This window comes from Eriocheir sinensis, chromosome 50 (genome assembly GCF_024679095.1).
Source record: "Eriocheir sinensis breed Jianghai 21 chromosome 50, ASM2467909v1, whole genome shotgun sequence".
Taxonomy (NCBI): domain Eukaryota; kingdom Metazoa; phylum Arthropoda; class Malacostraca; order Decapoda; family Varunidae; genus Eriocheir; species Eriocheir sinensis.
In genome coordinates this window covers 10,910,952-10,934,980 of record NC_066558.1, presented here as the reverse complement: position 1 = coordinate 10,934,980, position 24,029 = coordinate 10,910,952, and the positions used below count along the sequence as shown (strand labels likewise).

At 43.9% G+C, this 24,029-nt stretch overlaps 1 protein-coding gene across 1 annotated transcript in view; it reads right to left on the bottom strand.

Annotated features, from left to right (window-relative positions):
- The window catches only part of LOC126982385 (innexin-10-like), a 36,220-nt gene that overhangs the window by 4,046 nt on the left and 8,145 nt on the right, over positions 1-24,029 (bottom strand). The window contains exon 2 of the mRNA XM_050834402.1: positions 4,026-4,215. Within this exon, the coding sequence (XP_050690359.1) occupies positions 4,026-4,207 (182 nt within the window). The 5' untranslated portion in view covers positions 4,208-4,215. The remainder of the gene's footprint in view (positions 1-4,025; positions 4,216-24,029) is intronic.

Genomic DNA, 24,029 nt, shown 5'->3' with positions numbered 1-24,029 from the left:
TGGGAAAAAAAACAAAAAAAAAAACGCGCAAGTAAAGAAAAGCTGTGGTAGGAATATGATCGAGGGTCTATAACTAGACACTGAACAAATGTAAAAAGGTGACCATATAGGATCAGAAAGGGTAAAGAAAACAAAGAAGCTGGGATCGGAAAGAAAGGACAAGGAGTAGCAATGGGCACTAGCAAATGGGAATAAAAGACGGATTGGAGAAAAAAATTCACAAAAAGAAAATTGGAAAAGTAAGAGCAAAGGACAGTGCTAAGAGAGAATGGAAAAAAATAAAGTAGTAAACAAAGCAAGAGACGACACTCAACAAGAATTACACGCCTCAAGAAAATCCTTCTACTAGCAAACAGACTATATTGATCGGAACGAAAGACAAACAGTAAAGGAATAAAGGAGTATATACAGTAAGATCCTGTAACTCACAAATGAAGTCCCCTAGGAATAGACATACTATAGAGCAGTGGTTCTTAACCTAGGTCGACCGAACCCCAGTGGTTCAGCGAGACAGTTTCAGGGGTTCGGCGAAAATCCTCCTGAAAGACATTGCAAATTTGCAATTGAATTTTAATCAAATTTTCTTTATTTATTTTTATGAATTAAAATGGAATCCATTCTTTGTATGATCCAAAATTAATATACTCCTCGAACCTCCTCCTTATCAATTTCTGCAACATTAGCGGTCTTCGTTCTAATTTTTATTCTGTAGAACACCATCTCTCATCCTCTAAACCCCACCTTCTCTGCCTCACCGAAACACAGGTTTCTGAGGCTACTGGCAGCAACCTCTACTCTGTTCCCTCCTACTATCTCGATCCTAAATTTTAATCCAAAGCTGGATGTTGGCCTACGTGCGCAACGACATCACTTGCTCTCGTGCCCATGACTTTGACTCTTCTGAATTTTCCACCATCTGGCTAAGACTTCATTGTCATTCTATTACTAAATACATCTGTGCTGTTTATCTCTCACCTAACTCTTCTAACTATGTAAAATTCTTTGACTATTTGAACGCTAAAGTGGAGCATATCTTGACTCACTCTCCCTTCGCTGAAATCTCCATCTTGGGAGATTTCAATGTTCACCACCAGCTTTGGCTTTCATCCTCCTTCACTGACCAGCCTGGTGAACAAACCTACAACTTTGCTCTCCTCAACGACCTAGAGCAGTTGGTTCAGCACCCTTCTCGTATTCCCGACCGTCTTGGAGACAGGCCCAACATTCTAGACCTCTTCCTTACCTATATCCCTTCTGCTTTCTCTGTCAAATTGTTCTCTCCGTTGGGCTCCTCCGATCATAACCTTATTTATGTATCCTGTCCTATCGCTCCTGTACATCCTCTGGACCCGCCGAAGAGGCGATGCTTCTGGCATTTTGCTTCAGCTCGGTGGGACGACCTGAGGATGTACTTTTCCGATTTCCCGTGGAATGATTACTGCTTTCAGGAGAGAGACCCCTCTGTGTGTGCTCAGCGCATCACAGAGGTGATTGTCTCTGGAATGGAGGCATACATTCCACGTACTTTCTCTACTCCTCATGCTAAAAAGCCTTGGTTTAATGACGCTTGTTCTCGTCCTATAAAAGATAGAGAGGCAGCTCACAAAAGGTTCCAGAGCCTTCAAACTCCCACTAACTTTGACCTTTACATTTCAGCCCGGAATCGTGCCAAATCTATTCTCCGACTTGCCAAAACTTCTTTTATTAATAGAAAATGTCAACACCTTGCTTCTTCTAATTCTTCCCGTGACTTCTGGCATCTAGCCAAAAATATCTCCTCCAATTTCACTTCTTACTCTTTCCCTCCTCTCCTCAACCCTGACGGCAGCACTGCCGTCTCATCTGTCTCTAAGGCTGAACTCTTCGCTCAAATTTTCTGTAAGAACTCCACCCTGGACGATTCTGAGCATATTCCTCCTACTCATCCCTCCTCTGACTCCTTTATGCCTGTTATTAAAATTCTTCAAAATGATGTTTTCTATGCTCTCTCTGGCCTCAACTCTCAGAAGGCTTTTGGACCTGATGGAGTGCCTCCTATTGTCCTTAAAAACTGTGCTTTTGTGCTGACACCCTGCCTGGTCAGACTCTTTCGTCTCTGCCTATCAACATCTATCTTTCTTTCCTGCTGGAAATATGCCTTTGTACAGCCTATGCCTAAGAAGGGTGACCGTTCCAATCCCTCAAACTACCGCCCTATAATTTTACTTTCCTGTCTATCTAAAGCTTTTGAATCAATCCTTAACCGGAAGATTAAAAAACACCTTTCCACTTCTAATCTTCTATCTGATCGCCAGTATGGATTCCGCAAGGGGCGTTCTACTGGCGATCTTCTTGCTCTCTTAACTGACTCTTGGTCATCCTCTCTTAGCCGTTTCGGTGAAACTTTCTTTGTTGTGCTAGACATATCGAAAGCCTTCGATAGAGGCTGGCACCAGTCTTTGCTTTATAAACTGCCCTCTTTCGGATTATATCCCCCTCTCTGTTCCTTTATCTCCAGTTTCCTTTCCGGACGTTCTATCTCTACAGTGGTAGACGGTCACTGCTCTTCCCCTAAATCTATCAACAGTGGCGTTTCACAGGGCTCTGTCCTATCACCCACTCTCTTCCTGTTATTCATCAATGTTATTTATGACCATCACATCAGGAAGTACACGACTCCAGACTGGAGGCTGCAGAACGCTTAACCTCAGACCTTGCTTTTTTTATTTATTTTTTTTACATTGCGGCCTACTGCGCCGGTAGGCTTCTTCCCGGTGGATCCTGATAGTCGGTCCAAGGCTTCTTTCCGGTGGGTCCTGATGGTCGGCCCAGCCCGTTCTGGCGCAGGCGAATGTTTATAGTGGCGCCATCTTGCATTGGCTCATGCTGCCCTCCCAGAGCTCATCTTTGATCATAGATTCTAGAGTCCGGGTTGATATGTGGTCTTCTGGATAGCATGTGGGTAGTTTTAAGCCACTCGGCGGCGGTTGAAAAATCCCAGCTTGGTGGCACCGGGCGGGGATTGAACTCGCGTCCTCCTGAACACGAGGCCGTTACTCTGACGACTCAGCCACCGCCTCCCCATCATTTCCGATTGGGGCAGAAGGAACCTTGTGTCCTTCAATGCCTCAAAAACTCAATTTCTCCACCTATCAACTCGACACAATCTTCCAAACACCTATCCCCTATTCTTCGACAACACTAAGCTGTCACCTTCTTCAACACTAAACATCCTCATAATAATTCAACATCTCAGCTGGAAACTTCATATCTCCTCTCTTGCTAAATCAGCTTCTTCGAGGTTGGGCATTCTGTATCGTCTCCGCCAGTTCTTCTCCCCGCGCAGTTGCTATCCATATACAGGGGCCTTGTCCGCCCTCGTATGGAGTATGCATCTCACGTGTGGGAGGGCTCCACTCACACAGCTCTTCTGGACAGAGTGGAGTCTAAGGCTCTTCGTCTCATCAGCTCTCCTCTTCCTACTGATAGTCTTCTATCTCTTAAATTCCGCCGCCATGTTGCCTCTCTTTCTATCTTCTATCGATATTTCCACGCTGACTGCTCTTCTGAACTTGCTAACCGCATGCCTCCCCCCCTCCCGCGGCCCCGCTGCACACGACTTTCTACTCATGCTCATCCCTACACTGTCCAAACCCCTTATGCAAGAGCTAACCAGCATCTTCACTCTTTCATCCTCACGCTGGTAAACTCTGGAACAATCGTCCTTCATCTTTATTTCCTCCTGCCTACGACTTGAACTCTTTCAAGAGGAGGGTATCAGGACACCTCTCCTTCCGAAATTGATCTTTCTTTCGGCCAGCTCTTTTAATTATTTTTTGGGAGCAGCGAGTAGCGGGCTTTTTTTTTTATTATTGTTTTCTTTTTTGTGTGCCCTTGAGCTGCCTCCTTTGTTGTAAAAAAAAAATGCTCTTGAATTTTTTCGCTAGGGTTCGACGCCTCTGAAAAGGTTAAGAACCACTGCTAGAATCGTAAATAGTAAGGGACAAGGAGTAAAGGAGTAAGGAAAGTAAGACCCCGACACTTACCACGAATGCCACACCATGAGGAAGTTTCCCAACAGCAGGAAGAAGGTCCAACTGTAGTGCATGCGGAGCACCAGGCCGTCGCACGGCGCCGAACATACTTGTTTCGTCTGACGCTTGATTACATTATGCACGGTTTGTAAGATGGAGCGAAGATCCACGCCGCTCGGGCCGTTGGGCGGCATCCTCGCTCCTGGGGATAGGAAAGGAACGTTAAATGGAGGCGACGATGGATGGGAGGATAAGAGGCACAGAAGAATTGGGAACAGGATGTTGAGGGAGAAGGGTAAGAGACGCTAAATGCTTGAATGATTGAGGAAAATAAGAAGAGGCGGTGAAGGAGGAAAAGAAGACCTGACGGATTGGGAGGCGTAAGTGGATGAAGGATTATAGGCACTGAATCATTGGGGTAAGGAGCAAGACACTGAGGGGTAGAGAAGAGGACGAGGTAGAAGAAGAAGAAAAAAAAAGTGAAGAATTGAGAAGAAGAGGAGGTGAAAAAGTTTCAAACAAGCTGTACTATTAAGATAAGATAAAAATAAATTGAAAAGAGGAGATATTGATTAAGAATAGAAGAAGACAGAGATCAAAACAAGAGGAAGGATATTGAGGAACAGGAAAGAAGGAACATGGCTAATTAGAAAGAAGGAAAACTGAGGGACTAGAAAGAAACTTAAGACCCATGAAAAGAGGAGAGCTTATATTTTTAAGGGGAGACCGTATCAGCATGGGGGGATAAGAGGATTAAGGGTGATAGATGAAGGGGACAAGAGATTTGTTGTTATAAAGAAATTTGAAGGTTAGACCGGATGTTGCATTAGATAAAGGGACACAAAGAAACACAAAGGAAGAACAAACAACAGCAGACTTTGTTACAAGCTACACTAACTCTCTAATTAAAGGTGGAAGATGAAGGACAGCAAAGGCGAAGGCTCCCCCCCACCCCCCTATCCCTCCAGCCAAAGCTGGCAGGAAAGGAAAAATAACCATGCAGCATGGAAAAACTGCATGGAAATTATGTAGGAAAGGGGAAACAGCTACTATTACTGTTACCACTAACCGGGCGATAAACACGGACAAGGACACCAGTATTCGAAAAAAAAATTAACTTTATTACGACAATGAGTAATATCTTAGTTGCTGGTTGGATTCAAAATATTTGTCTAATTTATTCTTGAAGGCCGTAACTGTTGAACTATCAACGGCATCACAGAGTAGAGAATTCCAAACATTAACGACTCGATTGAAGAAAAAGTGTTTAGTTTCGTGCGATGATAATCTTTTACCACTTATCTTGAAATCATGATTTCTTCTTGTTCTATTTGATCGATCAATTGTAAAGTAATCTTCCGCATTAATATCACTGCAGCATTTAAACATTTTAAACACTTATATTAGATCGCCTTGCATTCTTCGCTTTGATTGGCTGAATAAATTTACTTCCTTAAGCCTTTTTTCATACGATAAATTTATCAATCTAGGAATCATTTTTGTTACTCTCCGTTGAACCCGTTCTAACTTATCTATGTATTTTATATAATAGGGAGACCAAAACTGTACACAGTACTCTAGATGGGGTCGAACCAACGAATTATATAGTTTTATTATTATTTTTTCCAATTTATTATTAAAGACTAGTCCGATGAAGCCAACCAATTTGTTTGCAGTTTTAACTACCTCTGAACAATGCTGACCGGGCTTTAAATCGCTTGATATAATGATTCCAAGATCCGTTCTTTACTCAGTGCAGCAAGTTGTTGGCCATTCATTACGCACTGAACACCATTGCTATTGTTTCCGATGTGTAATACTTTACATTTGTCAACGTTAAATTTCATTTGCCATTGATTGGCCCAACGTGCAAGTCGATCTAGATTTGATTGTATTGCTTCTTCGTCGAGTGTCGTAGTTACCTTTCAAGCATTTTTTGTGTCATCAGCTAATTTTGATACTTTGTAAGTGAGCTCATCATCGATATCATTAACATAAATTAAGAAGAGCATGGGGCCAAGCACTGATCCTTGAGGTACGCCGCTTCTGACATCGAGCCGAGTAGATGTAACACCGTTTAGAACTACTCTCTGTTTTCGCTCAGAGAGCCAGTCCACAAGCCAATTGTGAATGTTACCTGAGATACCGTGCGCCAATAGTTTACTGAGCAATCGTTGGTGGGGGACCTTATCAAATGCCTTTTAAAAATCCAGATATATGATATCTACTGATCTGCTTTCATCGAACACATCAAAAATATAACGAAAAAAATCAAGTAAGTTAGTTAAACACGAAAGTTTACCACGGAAGCCATGTTGCGAATTATTTATTATATTATTTTCTTCGAAGAATTCCACCATATTGTCGTGAATGATAGTCTCCATTAACTTACAAACAATAGATGTCAGGCTAATTGGTCGATGGTTTCCTGGATGAGACTTGTCCCCCTTTTTGAAAATTGGTGTGACATTTGCTAGTTTCCAATCCGATGTAACTTTTCCAGCTGTTAAAGATTTATTGAATAACGGCTCACAAATTTGATGTTTGATTTCTTTTAAGACCCTAGGGGTAATTTTGTCTGGACCAGGAGCTTTGCTTACTTTAATCTTTTAAATTGTGCGTAAAATGTCATTTTCTACGATAAGCACGCCACTTAACATCTTTTCGGTCCTTCTAACCTCCGGCGGTTGAGGTGATAAACAATCTTCGTCGGTAGTAAATATGCGCCTCTCGACGTGATCGGGAGCAAAACAACGTGCGCATAATGCCTTCTAATCATGAAAATGGCCAAATTACAAGACATAATGAAATGATACTTGTTTTGAATACTTATTAACTAACTTCCTATTTACTGATGGGGTAGCCTTTCCGTTTTCGCACCTCCATCAAACGACTGGGGAAAGAGTCTGCAAGCTTCTTCACTGTTTCTTGTGACACACTGCTCCACACCCGACGAAGCGCACACTCTAATTTGGGCAATGTTGATGTGTCCTCGTTCCTCAGCCTGCCCTTCACGATGGCCCAGAGGTTTTCAATGGGTGATATGTCTGGGCTGTTGGCTGGCCAGTCTGGTATGCACTCCACCTCACTTGCAGTAAGCCACTCCTTGACGGCGTGCGCGGTGTGGCACGGGGCGCCGTCCTGCTGCAGCACCTCAGCACCAGTCGCTAAGAAACAGTCAGCCAGACGACTGTATAATAGGCTGAGATAGACGTCCTTAGTGACTAACTGGCCCTTAGTGAAGATGTGCAGGTCAGCCACGCCCCCGTAAAAGAACGCACCCCATGCCATGAGGGGGGGAGGGTGCTTCACAGCCTTGGCGGTGAACTTCGGGTCGTGCGGATCAGAGCCTTCCCGACGCCACACCTTCTTGCCTTTCGTGTCACTAACTCTGAATGTGGCTTCGTCAGTCCACAAGACTCTCCTCCACTCGTCTACAGTCCATGAACTGTATTTCTTTAGAAAAGTCAGCCTCTTTTTCCGATGCATCTCGGAAACAAAAGGCTTTTTACAAGCACGCATCTTTCGATATTTTAATTTCGTTTGGATATTTTTTCTGAATGGTTCGCACACTGATATCCTGGATGAGCATGGGATTCTGTTCCTTAAGTTGCCTTGCTGTAAGGTGGGGCTTTTCTTTCAGTTGACGCCTTATGTGAGTCCTGCCACTGATCTTTGGACGCCACCCACCACCATGTGAGTGGCGGGGAATCTCACGTTCTCCCGAGGGCTTAAACTTAACAACGAGGCGGCGCACTGTCATTGGCTTCACACCGGTTTGCCGACTTATTTCCTTGGTACTGAGGCCTAATTTGTAACACTCAATCACTCTCACAATATTATCCTGACTTGTGTAAGGTTTCGACATCACGGGAAGTTTCGCGAGACTGTTTAGTAATCCTTGCACAAGGTCGTGGAGGCGGAACGGGTGGTGGCACGTGCGGGAAGGAACATTACTACTCAAGCCAGACGTAATTAAAACTGACCGTTATTGTCATTTAAATAGACGGCCGAGAACTCGAGAAGGTTGCCGTCTTAAGCCCCAAATACACTGCCGAATTTTGGCCACGAAATTGACGCCGAATCAGTTCGTGAAAAAATTCGACGACCGGTTCGCCGACATGACCAAGATTCTTACAGTTCGTGACCATTCGGCTTTTGATATGTTGGCGAATGCTCAAGACAATTCGGGGACAGTTCGGAGACATGTCGCCGACTATTCGGCGTCCATGTCGCCGAGCTCAAAATCTGAAATTTTAACGTTTTGTTTTTTTTTTGTCGTGGAATAACTGGCGACAAGTCTCCGAATTGTCTTCGCATGTCCCCGAAGTGTCGGCGACATGGCAGGGACAATTCTCCGACAGTGCCAAGATTTCTGACAGTTGATCATCTGATGCCCATGTGGCATATAAAAGCACGGGAATCCGCACCTACCTCATAGACTACTACAACACCCGGGGAGCAGTGGCCTGACAGGACAGAATTGTGGGCGATTAAATACCATGTGTGGTAATATGTGTGGTAATATGTATGATAGTATGTGTACTAAAATGTATAAATGTGACTTGTTTTTGTTTTGCTCTCCTTCAAATATTTTAGAATAAATGAATGTTTACGTAATATCAGTAAACAAACCAATAACTGAAAGAAGAAATACATTTAAATAACTGAAAATGAAACAAAGGTTAAATAACGGCAGAATAATGATATTAAGAAATAAATAAAATAATAAATAGTAAATTAATTATGAAATAAATGAAAATGTTAGCTCCATACCTATTTTATGTTATCATGATTCTTCTTGTTTTTCATATTTTCTTTTTTACTATTTATTATTATAGTATTATTTTATTACACACATATATATATATATATATATATATATATATATATATATATATATATATATATATATATTTATATAGATATTTATTTATATATATATATATATAGAGAGAGAGAGAGAGAGAGAGAGAGAGAGAGAGAGAGAGAGAGAGAGAGAGATAATACATAAATAGATAGATAGATAAATAGACAGACCCCCGTGTACACCTCCCGCCGCGACCCGTTTGCCGTGTCGTGATTAATTCACATGTTCCCGAATAGTCTAGGACATTCGGCGACATGTCGGAGACATGTCCCCGAATAGTCGGCGACATGTCGGCGACAAATTTACCAATAAAATTTAAATTTCAACGGTCAAAATTCGGCGACAATTCGCAGAACACCGCGAATCGGACGCCGAATTCTCGGCGACATGTCGGCAACATTTCGGCGATAATTCGGCGTCCATTTTGCATTCGTGCACATTCGGCGAACGGCCGCGAATTTTTCATGCAACATGAAACTTTCGTGGCGGTCGTGACCAACTGTCAAAAGTCGCCTGGTGGACGCAGACATGTCCCCGAACGGCCAAGAATAGGCAAGAAAGATGCCGAACTTGCTCGCGACACAGGATTATTTGCATATTCGCACACATTCGTGAGACAAAATTCGGCAGTGTATTTGGGGCTTTAGTCATTTTTTCCCCGGGCGGTCTTCCGTGCTGGCTAGGTTACCAAAAAAATAGTCACGCAAGATTGTCCTGCGCTGCCCACCACGATCACATCGAGAGGCGCTGACTACGGAAGCGAAAAAGTTATTTAGGATTGTAGCCATTTCATTTTCATCGTCCGTATAGTTACCATAATCATTAGCAAGCGGTCCGATACTACAAGTGAGTGACTTTTTATTATTTACACAGCTTAAAAAATATTTAGGATTAGATTTATTTGTTTCTACATTATATGCTTCCATTTGTTTTTTCTTCGTTTTATTAATTTCTTGGTTTCGCGGATAATTATGTCCAACTCTATTTTGTCAGCCTCACTCTGAGTTGATATGTATCTACTGTATACGCGTTTTTTAAGAGATAGGCTATTTTGAATTTCGTTATTTCACCATTTGGGTTTCTTCTTAAAAGTTGACCGTCTGATACAATAAGGTACGCATATGCTTTTGGCATTGTTCAATATTGTGGAGAATGCCTCCCAAGATTTATCAATATATGTTTCCGCAGAGTTTACGGTCCAGTCAGAATTATTAAGAATTGATCGGAGTCTTACGAAATTCGCTCTCTGATAAGCAGGCACCTTTTCTTTACTAGGAGTTACTTTAGTTTCTTTCATCTTGATGCTGAATGTGATTGTTCGGTGATCGCTAGAATTAAAGATTGGACCAACATTTACTTCGTTGACTAGATCAGCTGTCGTTGCAAAGATAAGGTAAAGTATATTATTTTTCCGAGTCGGTTTTTGGACGTGTTGATGTAAAGCACTTTCTAATAAATGTGTCTACAGGTCGAGCCCTGTATGACAGTTCAACGGGTCACCCCATCTTTGCACTGGTAAGTTAAAGTCCTCAACAATTACTGCCTCGCAACTGCTACTTATTTCTAATATTAATTCACTTAATGCGTAGTCGATATCAAGAGTCTGCCCTGGCGGTCTGTAGATAAGTCCAATTACTATTTTTTGAGATCTATTTTTAATTTCAATAAAGACCGTGTCCACATTGGTTATACTATCTGTTTTCACGGATACTGGATGGAGAGAGTTGTGGATGTAAAAGATAACGCCTCAACTCTGTCTGTTCTCTCTTTTATGACTGAAAATGGTATAACCCGGTAATCTATATTCCGCAATGAAATCTGTATTTGAAGTGTCTATCCAAGATTCTGTGACTCCGATGATGCGAGGACTTCTAAGTCTTCAATTTTGTTACGTTGGTTACGAGCGTTTATATATCAAGTTTTAATGAGATTCGAATCTGGGGTTGCGAGGGTTGAGTGATCCCTCACGGTGGAGCTGTTGGTGTTCTCGCCCTCCCGTTTTTTTGGCTTTCGAAGAGCCACTTCATCACTGAGCAGCGTGTATCGGAGCATAAGCTCGTTGTCACGCCACAGGATGTTTAACAATGCGTAGGTGCTTTTGGCCGTGCGAACCGATGATTGGCTGACACTAAATCAGCAAATGATGACAATTCATCCCAATACATCATCGGAAGCCACACCCTTCCGGACGAAGCTAATAAAACGAGCGAGCAACACGGAGAAGGAGGGAGAAGCAGACGGGTGACGGGTGGCGAGCGGATGACTCCTCCGTCTCGCTTCGTGTGACAGCACACATAAATGTTGTAACTATTGTGTAAAATTGTTAATACCATTTTTATACTAAAAACACACAACTTTTAATGTCCCTGTGAGAGAGAGAACTAAAGTGAACTTTTAACGGCTTTCGCTCGGCCACACATCATCTACCTCACTTAACTAAAGGTTATTTTGTTATCTCACCTACTACAATTAACTTGTGAAACAGGACAACGGTAAAACTGGCCATGTGACTGGTGAGGTAACAGTTCGTGCCTTAAAATTAACACTTAACACGAACCACTTTGAAAATAACACTTAAAAACGTATAACAATGCCATCGGCAAGGAACAAGTCCGAATCTTAGTAAAATCTGTTCCACAAGTTAGCGAACTGGACGTTTTCTTGTGAGCAAAGTGACTGTAGTCTATTGCTTTTGCTGAAGGCCTTACTGTAAAAGCTAGATTCGGCACCGACCCTAGGGAGGATTCCTGAAATTATGATGTTACTGGCATCCGTTTTTCGCTTAAAGTGCTTGATCATGAGGCGTATTTCTCAAGCAGTTCCTCAGAACGGGTTATCTTTACGACGTTTGTCCCCGCGTGAATGACAAAGAAGGTGTTTCGGTCGGCATTACTCGTGACATCATCGCACCCTGCAGTGATGTCGTCCAGTCTGGCACCTGGATAGCAGTAACGTTTTCTGCGGCCGTTTGATGAACGACCACAGAACTCAACCAGCTGATCACGCACCATGGAGTCCTCAACAAGGCGAGTCTCAAACTCATCCCCCATGGTGTCTGCCAGCACCTGGAACCTATTGAAGGTAGTGGGGGTCAGTAAATGTTTGGTTGCCTGTCTCGGTTTGGCTCCATTCCTTACAGGTTGGAACCCGACATCCTGTGAATCAGGAAGAGAACCGTTATGTGGGTCAGGCTGGGAGCAGGCCTGTGAGGCAGATTGGGGGTTACCCTGTGAGGCAGGCTGGGGGTTAGCCTGTGAGGCAGGCTGGGGGTGAGCCTGTGAGGCAGGCTGGCGGTTCTCCTGTGAGGCAGGCTGGGGGTTAGCCTGAGAGGCAGGTAACACGTCCTCCCGTGAAGCAGGAGGGTCGTTTGGAGAGGACACAGCCTCGGTGGAGGGCCTCACCACCATCGATGGTGGAGTCACTGCCACATTGTTTGTAACAAATTCCTGAAGAGTTTCAAATTTATTTTCAAGATCATTATGTTTGTTTATCCATTCAGTCACAGCCTTCTTAAGTTGTAATCTTTGAACACAGAAGCGGCAAGATCGAGTAGATCTTGCCGCCTCTGGAAATATTCTAGGGGTTCTTTACAGACCACCCAACCTTAGGAGGCAGGACATTGATATATTACTCCAAGAGGTAGGCAGGGCTAGCAGGGGCAAACATGAATGCATGATGGGGAATTTAACTATAGGAATATAGACTGGGAAGGCGCGGTGGGTGATCTAGAAGCTGAGGATTTTCTGAAAGTAATACAAGTTTATTTTCTCAAGCAAGCAGTAACTGAACCCACCAGGGGTAACAACATTCTAGATTTGGTCTTAACTAACACCGATAATATGATCAGCGATCTAGATGTTGGGGGAGAGCTAGGTGGCAGTGATCACAAGAAAATTAGTTTTATATTAGACTGGGCTGTGACCCATGAACTCAACCCTGTATTGGTGCCTGACTTTAGAAGAGCTGATTATGAGAGGAACTTTATGGCTGGATAAGGGCCAGATCTCAGGGCTGGATCAGGGAAGACAGGGGGACCATGTAGAAATGACCTTCAATAATTTAGTTAGAGTAATTGCAGAGGGTCAGAGACAGCATATCCCTTACCAAGCACATAGGAAGGAAAATAACGACCACAAATGGATGACCCGCAGACTCAAGCATGAAATTGGCTTGAAGAGAGGAATTTATAGGAAAATAAAGAACGGAGAAACCCACCTCAGGGGTAGGTATGTTGAGCTAGCCAGGTCGGTGAAGAAGAACACCCGCCTAACAAAAATAAATTATGAGATAAGGATAGTCAACGAGGCCAAGAGCCATCTGAAGGGCTTCTTCAAATTGTACAGAACGAAAACAAGTGACAGAATTGGGCCGTTGAAAACAAACAACGGGTGAGCTGGTTGAGAATGAAGATACGAGTCAAATTATGTATGCATAAAATATGTAGAAAGACAAATCGCCGGGCCCAGACGAAGTATTCCCAAGGGTTCTGAAGGAGTGCAAGCAAGTCCTTAGCGGCCCACTTACCGATATCTTTAAGATGTCGGTAGATTCTGGGTATGTGTCCAATCAATGGAAAGTAGCTAATGTGACGCCGATGTTCAAAAAAGGAGACAAGTCAGCCACCTCAAATTATCGCCCAATTAGTTTAACATCAGTTGTAGGAAAGATGTTGGAGTCAATTATAGCCGGGATCATTCGGGACCATCTAGAAAAGCATAATTTAATTCATGATTCACAGCATAGGTTCACAAAAAGGTAGGTCTTGCCTAACTAACCTGTTGTCCTTCTTCACTAAAGTAATCGAGGCGATTGACCGTGATGAAAACTATGACATATTATATCTAGATTTCAGTAAAGCGTTCGACAAAGTCCCTCATCACCAGCTATTACTAAAATTACAGGCTCACGGCGTAGATGGGAAAGTTTTGAACTAGATCAGGGCGTGGCTTAGTGGTAGGAAGCAGAGAGTGCAAATCATTGGTAAAAAAAATCTGAATGGGGCAGTGTTACGAGTGGAGTCCCACAAGGGTCGGTGCTGCGTCCTCTGCTTTTTATTGTTTACATCAATGACTTGGACACAGGAATTAGTAGTGATGTCAGTAAGTTCGCAGATGATACCAAGATCGGTAGAGTAATCCAATCAGACAGGGACGCTAGCGTTCTCCAGGATGAGCTTGACAGACTATACGAGTGGGAGGGAAAGTGGCAGATGGAATTCAATGTCGGAAAGTGTAGCATTATGAGTGTAGGCATGAATGACCCCTCAAGCAATTACTCCTTAAATGACACTTCTCTAAGCAGGTCTAGGCGTGAGAGAGACTTGGGAGTCCTAGTGAGCGCTCTCCTCCGTCCTTGGGCTCAATGCATTCAGGCTAAAAATCGGGCAAACAGATACTGGGTTTCATCTGAAGGAGCGTAAGCAATAAGAACATAAGAACATCAGAATGCAGGAGTCTACAAGAGGCCGGTAGGCCTGTACAAGGCAGCTCCTTTGACCCTAAGCTCCCGTGGATCTAACCCCACCTAATATCGCTGTCCATGAATTTATCTACTCTATTTTTTAATGTGACAATTGTATTGGCACTCACCACATGACTGCTAAGCCTATTCCACTCATCCACCACCCTGTTAGTAAACCAATTTTTGCCTATATCCCTGTTGAATCTGAATTTATCCAGTTTAAACCCATTACTTCGTGTCCTACCCGGTTCTCTTACCAAGAAAACCTTTTGAATGTCTCCCTTATTAAAGCCCTTCATCCATTTATAAACCTCGATCATGTCTCCACGCACCCTTCGCCTTTCTAGAGAATGCAAGTTTAACTGTTTGAGACTTTCCTCGTATAGCAAGTTTCTCAACCCCTGAATCATCTTAGTCATCCTCCTTTTTTTTTTTTTTTTTTTTACAACAAAGGAGGCAGCTCAAGGGCAACAAAAAAAGAAAACAACAATAAAAAAAAAAAGCCCGCTACTCGCTGCTCCTAAAGTAAAACAAAAGAGGTGGCCGAAAGGAAGATCAAATACAGGAGGAGAGGTGTCCTGATACCCTCCTCTTGAAAGAGTTCAAGTCGTAGGCAGGAGGAAATACAGATGAAGGAAGATTGTTCCAGAGTTTACCAGCGTGAGGGATGAAAGAGTGAAGATGCTGGTTAACTCTTGCATAAGGGGTTTGGACAGTATAGGGATGAGCATGAGTAGAAAGTCTTGAGTATAAGAAAAACCCTCAGAAATTCCACCTAGAAGCCAGGAGGTGCAACCTCAAATGGCCCACAGAAGACATCTCTTTCAGGAGAAAAGAACAAGAACCAGCTGCTATGTAGAATAGGGATATGAGAACCATCGACAGAGGGGAGGGACGGGGAGCTCACACCGACAACTGGTTCCCAGGGAGGCATTTTATTGTTGAGGTCGCCACACTCCTCTACACCGCAGGCCTAAATGATTAGGCACGGTCCAGCTCTTGTCCAGCCATTGTCTCATAAAGAGATCCTCTGCCTGCAGTCCAATCCACCACTGCTGCTGCTCAGAGGCTTTACCGTGACCCTGGCACGGGAGACAGGAGGTGGAGGAGGAGGAGGAGGAGGAGTTAGGTAGGATACAAGGTGTTTAAGGGAAGCTCAAACGCCTTTTATGAAGAGGGAGGGGGGAGAGAGAGGGGAGATGGGGAGGTGGGAGAGAGGTAATTCAGACAATCCTCTCATGTTATTTAATCTCTCTCTCTCTCTCTCTCTCTCTCTCTCTCTCTCTCTCTCTCTCTCTCTCTCTCTCTCTCTCTCTCTCTCTCTCTCTCTCTCTGAGGAGGAGGAGGAGGAGAAAGACGGGGTTTTGTGGAAACTGTTACTGACCTTTGGGGGGGGGGGGGGGTTACAAAGGATTAACGTCGCAAGGGAAGGAGGGGAAGGGTAAACAAAGGGAAAGAGAATGAAAGAGTGAAAGTGAAGGGGAAGATAAAAAAAAGTGGTTTTGTGAAGAGGAATATATGAAGGAGATTGGAAAATAAGAAGGAAAAAGGGGAGTAAGGAAGACTGTTATTGACTAAGGGAGAGATAGCAAGAAATGATGTTGCGAAGGAAGGAAATCAAAAGAATAAAGGTAAAAGAACGAAGGTAAAAGAAAATGAAGAGTGTGACTGTTACGAAGGGGGAAGACCGGAAATAGTGAAGCATAGAAAATAAAGACGAAGTGGAAGGATAAGGACAAGAATGATATTGCCGAAAACAAGTAACTGACATAAATGAAAGAGCGGGAAATAAACACAAAGATTTTAGAAAAAAAGATAAGGACGACAAGGAGAATGTGACAAAAATATAAATAAAAGAAACAAGGTAAATGAGATTAAGAAAAAAAATATTAAAGTAAATAATGATATAGAAACAACAACAACACAAGGGACATTAAAAGAACATTATGAAAATGAATCAGACAATATTATAAAAAGAAGTTACGCGGTTGCAAAAACAGAGAAACATACAAAGAAACACAAACAAACACACAACCAGGGTTAGCGGCACGTATGAACCAGACCCACGTTTCATGCCCTTCATATTAGACAAAGAGAGAGAGAGAGAGAGAGAGAGAGAGAGAGAGAGAGAGAGAGAGAGAGAGAGAGAGAGAGAGAGAGAGAGAGAGAGAGAGAGAGAGAGAGAGAGAGAGAGAGAGAGAGAGAGAGAAAGGTTATAAAAGAAGGTAAAATAAGAAAATCACGAATTACAGTGAGAAGGAAAACGAAGGTAACAATTAACAACAAGAGGAAGAGGAGGAGGAGGAGGAGGATAATAAAGAGGGAAAAAAAGGAGGATAAAAGGAGGCAACACACGACTGTACTCCTCGTCACGTTATGTGCGTGTGTGTGTGTGTGTGTGTGTGTGTGTCCCCGCCATACACCACCCATAACCTTGAACCTCCCATCGCACCCCTTCCCTTGTGAAAAGAAGAAAAAAAACATGGAAGAAAAAAAGAATAAGAACATTGTCCAGTCAGCCCAGAGCGCGGCAAGTGCAGGACTCGGCTGTCCCGGGATACTCTAGGACAGCCCCGACACAATAACCTGCAGGAGCACCGCAGACCCAAGAATATACAGGGACAGAGTTAATTTCCAGAACACTTCCCCCTCTCCGGAAACCAAGCTATAGAACTCCCCAAGGATTTTCCAAGACTCAAGAAGCTCCCCAGGACACAGAACTCCAACCCTCCTCCAGGAAGACCCCTGATCCAAGAACACAGGCCACACATTGGTTTCCAGGGCACCTTCCCAGGACACATCAGGATGCCGTAACCCTCCAGTATTCAACTCAATCCAGACTCAAAAAGTTCCCCATTGACACATGACCACACAGAAACACGCTAGATTCAAGGATATACAAGGACACAAATATGTCCCCAGGACACTAATATAAATACTCTTTCCAGGATTTTCCAAGACTCAAAAAAGCTCCCCAGGACACATGACTCCACTACGGATCACCGGACCCCCCGCCCCCCCGGAATACCCCAGAACAATGATTTTATAAACGTCAACGAAAAAGAATCTCACCCGTGGACCTCCTTGTGTGTGTGTGAGGGAGGGGGGTAATAATAATAATAATAATAATAATAATAATAATAATAATAATAATAATAATAATAATAATAATAATAATAATAATAATAATAATAATAATAATAATAATAATAATAATAATAATAATTATGATAATAATAATGATAATAATTATAATAATAATAATGATAATAATAATAATAATAATAATAATAATAATAATAATAATAATAAAGATCATAATAACTTGTTTTTAATGTATGGCAGCCGTTAGGCAAAAAATATACATATTAAAAATACAATAAACTAATATTAAATAGGCTACGCTAGAGGGAGAGAGAGGGTGGTTAGTGGTTTGGGAGAGCTAAAAATACAGAAAAAAGGGAGAGGGAGGGTAGTGTGATGGGGGCAGTTAGATGTTTGCGGCGAGGTGCTAATCTGCACCGCGACATTTTGGGTTCAGACTATCACTGTTTGGCATTATTTATCATCCGCACTATCGCTGGGACTGCGCTTCTTTTGAGACGGTCAGTTCGCGGCGCACTGAAGGGGTTGAGTTTAATGTGGTGCCTGGTGAAGCGGGTGGGGGGAGGCGCATCGGGTGGCAGGAGGTGGTGGTGGCGAGGATGGTGAAGCAAGGTGATGCCGAATTTTCTGAGGGAGTCCTGATGGCTATCAGAGAGCCTAGGGAGACTCAGGGCTGTCAGGGCATTGTCGTAGGTGTGATAATCAGGGCCTAAAATGACCCTGAATGCCCTCTTCTGTATCCTATCAAGTTGCTGCTGTTGGGTGAGGGTAAAGCCTCGTTCACACTGTGCCGACTCTAGGCCACGACAACCCAGGGACTTCTGGGTTTGAAAAGTCGGCTCCCACGCTCCAAGAATGGGGGAAGATTTTTTAGGCGTATTAGTGTCTGCTAGCATGATTGCCGACTGTCTGGGACATTCGGCCAACTAGTTGGCAGCATGTCGCAGACATGCTGCCAACTAGTCTAAAAACGAGTCTCAACGGTAATTGTTTTGAAATGGTGCCATGTCTACGACAACCACGAATCTACCGACCGATTGGCCGACAGTCGTAGACGGTCTTGACGAAAGTCTTGCAGATTGTTTGTCAACTGGTTGGCCGACCAGCTGGCCGACAGTCACCAAGGAGTTGGCCGACGGTCTTCCCTATGGTCTTCGCGGCTGTCTTGGCGGCAGCTTTGCTGTTCCTTAAAATTCGAAATCTCTCTGTATTCGAGAATGAAATGTAGCGTTCCGTTTTGAATGGTAAAGCAGATAAAATGCGTTATCTTAAAATTGTAGTGATCGCACTTTTCGATTAATCACAAAACCAATCCGTAAAATTTGTCAAGGTTCGTTCTAAAATACGTGTAAAATACGTGACGTAACGTCCCCCCCCCCCGTCCCTCTTGCCTCCACCAGCAGCGTGCTGTGGCTGTCACTCTTTGCATGCTCGAGAAATTTTATGGTTGCCACCCGTTCCTTTAAATAAGGATCCATTCCATATTGGAGAGTAAGATGTTGCATTCCACATTTTTCTGTCATCACGGTGGCAACCCTAGTTGTGTCATTCAAAACAAGAGAGATCGAACCAGCAGGAGTGCGTGCGTGCTGTGCGGCTCCCAAGTTTGTGCCAGCGAAACGTAACCATGCCCAGAAGTTGTTATTGTGTTTGTGATTGCAGAATGAAAATATAAATTTCAGATGGCGGGAGTGTTAGCCAATATTTCTGAGCCGACAGTCGTCACGAACGTCCTTCATTAGGATAAGACTGTCGCCACGACAGTCCTTCATTATTCTTAAGTAGTTGGCAAAGACGACTGTGCCGACAGGAAACGGTAAAAAAAAATGAAAAATAGCCCTGACAGTCGTCACGACTGTCTCAAGTCAATCCAAGACTGTTGACGACAGTCGTCACGACTGTCCCCGACCTCCCTCAGACCTCAACCGGAAATGATGGTTGGTCCAAACACTTGTCGACGCTTGCCGTGAAAGTTTAGCAAGGAATACTTTTTTTGCGCTAACCATCCCGACTCCAGACTCACGTCACGACGTCGGCGCAACATTCGGCGACCGTTTCAAGACCTCTTTCAAGACATGCCCGACCCTTTCACATCAACACCCAAGACTTCGTGTACCCTAGAGTCGTGTGAACGGGGCTTATGGAAGAATGACCACGCCGGGGAGGCATAGCTTACATGAGTGTTGGTAGTATAAATGATGTGTATATACTGCACAGCTCAGCAGCCCGTGTCCCAATCTTCCTGGGTCTATGAAGCGTGTACAGTTTGTAGGAGGCTGCTCTGACGGTGCTGGAGACGTGGAGCTTCTAGTTGAGCTGGTTATCCACATTGGTGCGGATTACTTTGGTGGACTGGACAACCTGGAGGTGGTGTAAGCCAATTGACAATTGAAAGTGGTACATCTCTTTTGGACGTGCTGACATGCATCACCACGGTCTTGGCGTGGTTGGTGTGGCACTGTTGTCCACCGCCCATGCTTGAAGGTTGTCGGGCGACACTTAAAGAGGTGCATAGTATAGATCACTGTTGTTGAAGGGGATGCCCAAGATGCTGTCGTCAACGTATTTCCTGTTAGGAATTACTTATTTTTTTTTACATGAGAGGACATGGCTCAAGGGCAACATAAATAATACTAAAACAAAGCCCGCTACTTGAGGCTCCTATAAAAGTAAAGAGTAGCCAAAAGAGAGGTCAATTTCGGATGGAGAGGTGTCTTGATACACTCTTCTTAAAAGAGGTCAAGTCATAGGCAGGAGGAAATACAGACGAAGGAAGGCTGTTCCAGAGTTTACCAGTGAAGGGGATGAAAGAATGGAGATGCTGGTTAACTCTTGCATAAGGGGTTTGGACAGTACAGGGATTCTTTTTTTTTATAGCAAAGGAGACAGCACAAGGGCACAAAAAAAGGAAACAATTATAAAAAAAAGCCCGCTACTTGCTGCTTCTGTAAAGAATCCGAAGGGGTGGCCGAAACAAGGGTCAGTTGCGGGAGGAGAGTTGTCCTGATACCCTCCTCTTGAAAGAGTTCAAGTCGTAGGCAGGAGGAAATACAAATGAAGGAAGATTGTTCCAGAGATTACCAGCGAGAGGGATGAAAGAATGAAGATGCTGGTTAACTCGTGCGTAAGGGGTTTGGACAGTAAAGGGATAAGCTTGAGTAGAAAGTCGTGTGCGGCTTGTCCGCGGGAGGGGGGGAGGCATGCAGTTAGCAAGTTCAGAAGAGCAGTCAGCGTGAAAATATCGATATAAGATAGAAAGGGAAGCAACATGGCGGCGGAATTTAAGAGGTAAAAAATTATCAGTAAGAGGAGGAGAGCTGATGAGACGAAGAGCCTTAGACTCCAGTCTGTCCAGGAGAGCTATGTGAGTGGAGCCTCCCCACACGTGAGATGCATACTCCATACGAGGGTGGACAAGGCCCCTGTATATGGCTGTGGGGGTGAGAAGAACTGGCGGAGACGATACAAAACGCCCAACCTCGAGAAAGCTGATTTAGTGAGAGAGGAGATGTGAAGTTTATAGTTAAGATTTTGAGTTAAGTATAGATTGTGTCGAGTTGATAGGTGGAGAAATTGGGTTTTTGAGGCATTGAAGGACACTAGGTTCCTTTTACCCCAATCGAAAATGATAGCAAGGTCTCAGATTAGCGTTCTGCAGCCTCCAGTCTGGAGTCTTGTAATTCCTGTTGAGAGGGTCTTCTGTTGAAAGAAGTTGAATAATGCATAGTGGAGTCATCAGCGTATGAGTGGATAGGACAGTTTGTTATGGAAAGAAGATCATTGAGGAATAACAGGCACAGAGTGTGTTTATAGAACGGACCCTTGTGGAACACCACTGTTTATAGGTTTAGGAGAAGAACAGTGACCGTATACCACAGTAGGGATAGAACGGCCGGAAAGGAAACTGGGGATAAAGGAGCACAGAGAAGGATATAATCCGAAAGAGGGCAGTTTAGAAAGCAAAGACTTGTGCCAGACTCTATCGAAGGCTTTCGATATGTCTAGCGCAACTGCGAAAGTTTCACCGAAACGGCTAAGAGAGGATGACCAAGAGTCAGATAAGAGAGCAAGAAGATCGCCAGTAGAACGCCCCTTGCAGAACCCATACTGGTGATCAGATAGAAGGTCAGAAGTGGAAAGGTGCTTTTGAATCTTCCGGTTAAGGATTGATTCAATATATGCACATTTGGCTCCCCCGTCCCCTCAACAGTACACATAAATATGCATGTTATGCACCTGGTAGGTGCCAAGCGCATTATAATCCAGATACAGATTCCCTCCCAGTCTCCTCTTTCCTCCTGATTTCTTACACTCCTCGTTATATTCCTTTCTTCTTACCTACCAACTATCTTCTTTCCTTGCTTTAATTATCTCCTCTTTCCTTTTTCACTCTTTACCGTTACCCTCCTAAACTAAATTATCTACTACTCTTCATCAACCTCCCTTCCCCCCTTTCCCCTCCTTACCCTTCCTCACTTTCTCTCCCTCATCCCCCTCTTTCCTTCCTTCACTGCCTGATCCTTACTCCCCTTCCCTTCCTCTTCCATCCTCTCCCTTCCTCATCTTCTCCCTGACTCCTTCCTCACTTTCCCTTCTTCACTGCTTGATCCTTACTCTCCCTTCCTTCCTCTTCCATCTTCTCTATTCCACATATTCTTCCTCTCTCCTTCTTCACGTTCTCTTCTTCACTGCCTGACCCTTATTCTCCCTCTCATTCCATTCCATCCTCTCCCTTCTTCATCTCCCTCTCCGCCCTGCTTCCTCACTTCTTCACTCCTTCACTGCTTGATTTATGCCTATCTGACGTGACTGATTCAAAGCACTGCTTTCGTCTGATCATAAACACGTGGCTCACAAACCTCCAAAACTACAGGCAACCGACGACACTGCCCTATACAAAGAGATACACTTGCAAATACGAGGCAAAAATGTTATAATCATCGGGGCTTTAAATGTGCTAACGTTGACTGGGGTTTGCTGACTGGGGACCAAAAGGGTAGCAGACTCATATAAATGGTGTAAGATTAATTCCTCACTCCAGTTATAACTCAGCCAACAAGAAGAAACAACATCCTGAATCACAAAAGGTTCCAGAGCCTTCGAACTCCCGCTAACTTTGATTTTTACATTTCTGCCCGGAATCGTGCCAAATCTATTCTCCGACTTACCAAAACTTCTTTCATTAATAGAAAATGTCAGCACCTTGCTTCTTCTAATTCTTCCAGTGACTTCTGGCATCTAGCCAAAAATATCTCCTCCAATTTCACTTCTTCCTCTTTATCTCCTTTCCTTAACCCTGACGGCAGCACTGCCGTCTCATCTGTCTCTAAAGCTGAACTCTTCGCTCAAACTTTCTGTAAGAACTCCACCCTGGACGATTCTGGGCATATTCCTCCTACTCATCCCCCCTCTGACTCCTTTATGCCTGTTATTAAGATTCTTCCATATGATGTTTTCTGTGCATTCTCTGGCCTCAACTCTCAGAAGGCTTATGGACTTAATGGAGTGCCTCTTATTGTCCTTAAAAACTGTGCTTCTGTGCTGACATCCTGCCTGGTCAAACTCTTTCGCCTCTGCCTATCAACATCTATCTTTCCTTCCTGCTGGAAGTATGCCTTTGTACAGTCTGTGCCTAAGAAGGGTGACCGTTCCAATCCCTCAAACTACCGCCCTATAGCTTTACTTTCCTGTCTATCTAAAGCTTTTGAATCAATCCTTAACCGGAAGATTCAAAAGCACCTTTCCACTTTTAACCTTCTATCTGATCGCCAGTATGGATTCCGCAAGGGGCGTTCTACTGGCGATCTTCTTGCTCTCTTAACTGACTCTTGGTCATCCTCTCTTAGCCGTTTCGGTGAAACTTTTTCTGTTGCGCTAGACATATCGAAAGCCTTCGATAGAGTCTGGCACCAGTCTTTGCTTTCTAAACTGCCCTCTTTCGGATTCTATCCCTCTCTCTGTTCCTTTATCTCCAGTTTCCTTTCCGGCCGTTCTATATCTGCGGTGGTAGACGGTCACTGCTCTTCCCCTAAACCTATTAACAGTGGCGTTCCACAGGGCTCTGTCCTATCACCCACTCTCTTCCTGTTATTCATCAATGATCTTCTTTCCATAATAAACTGTCCTGTCCACTCATACACCGACGACTCCACTCTGCATTATTCAAATTCTTTCAATAGAAGACCCTCTCAACAGGAAGTACACGACTCCAGACTGGAGGTTGCAGAACGCTTAACCTCAGACCTTGCTATCATTCCCGATTGGGGCAGAAGGAACCGTGTGTCCTTCAATGCCTCAAAAACTCAACTTCTCCACCTATCAACTCGACACAATCTTCCAAACACCTATCCCCTATTCTTCGACAACACTCAGCTGTCACCGTCTTCAACACTAAACAAACCTCGGTCTATCCTTAACTCAAAATCTCAACTGGAAACTTCATATCTCCTCTCTTGCCAAATCAGCTTCCTCGAGGTTGGGCGTTCTGTATCGTCTCCGCCAGTTCTTCTCCCCCGCGCAGTTGCTATCCATATACAGGGGCCTTGTCCGCCCTCGTATTGAGTATGCATCTCACGTGTGGG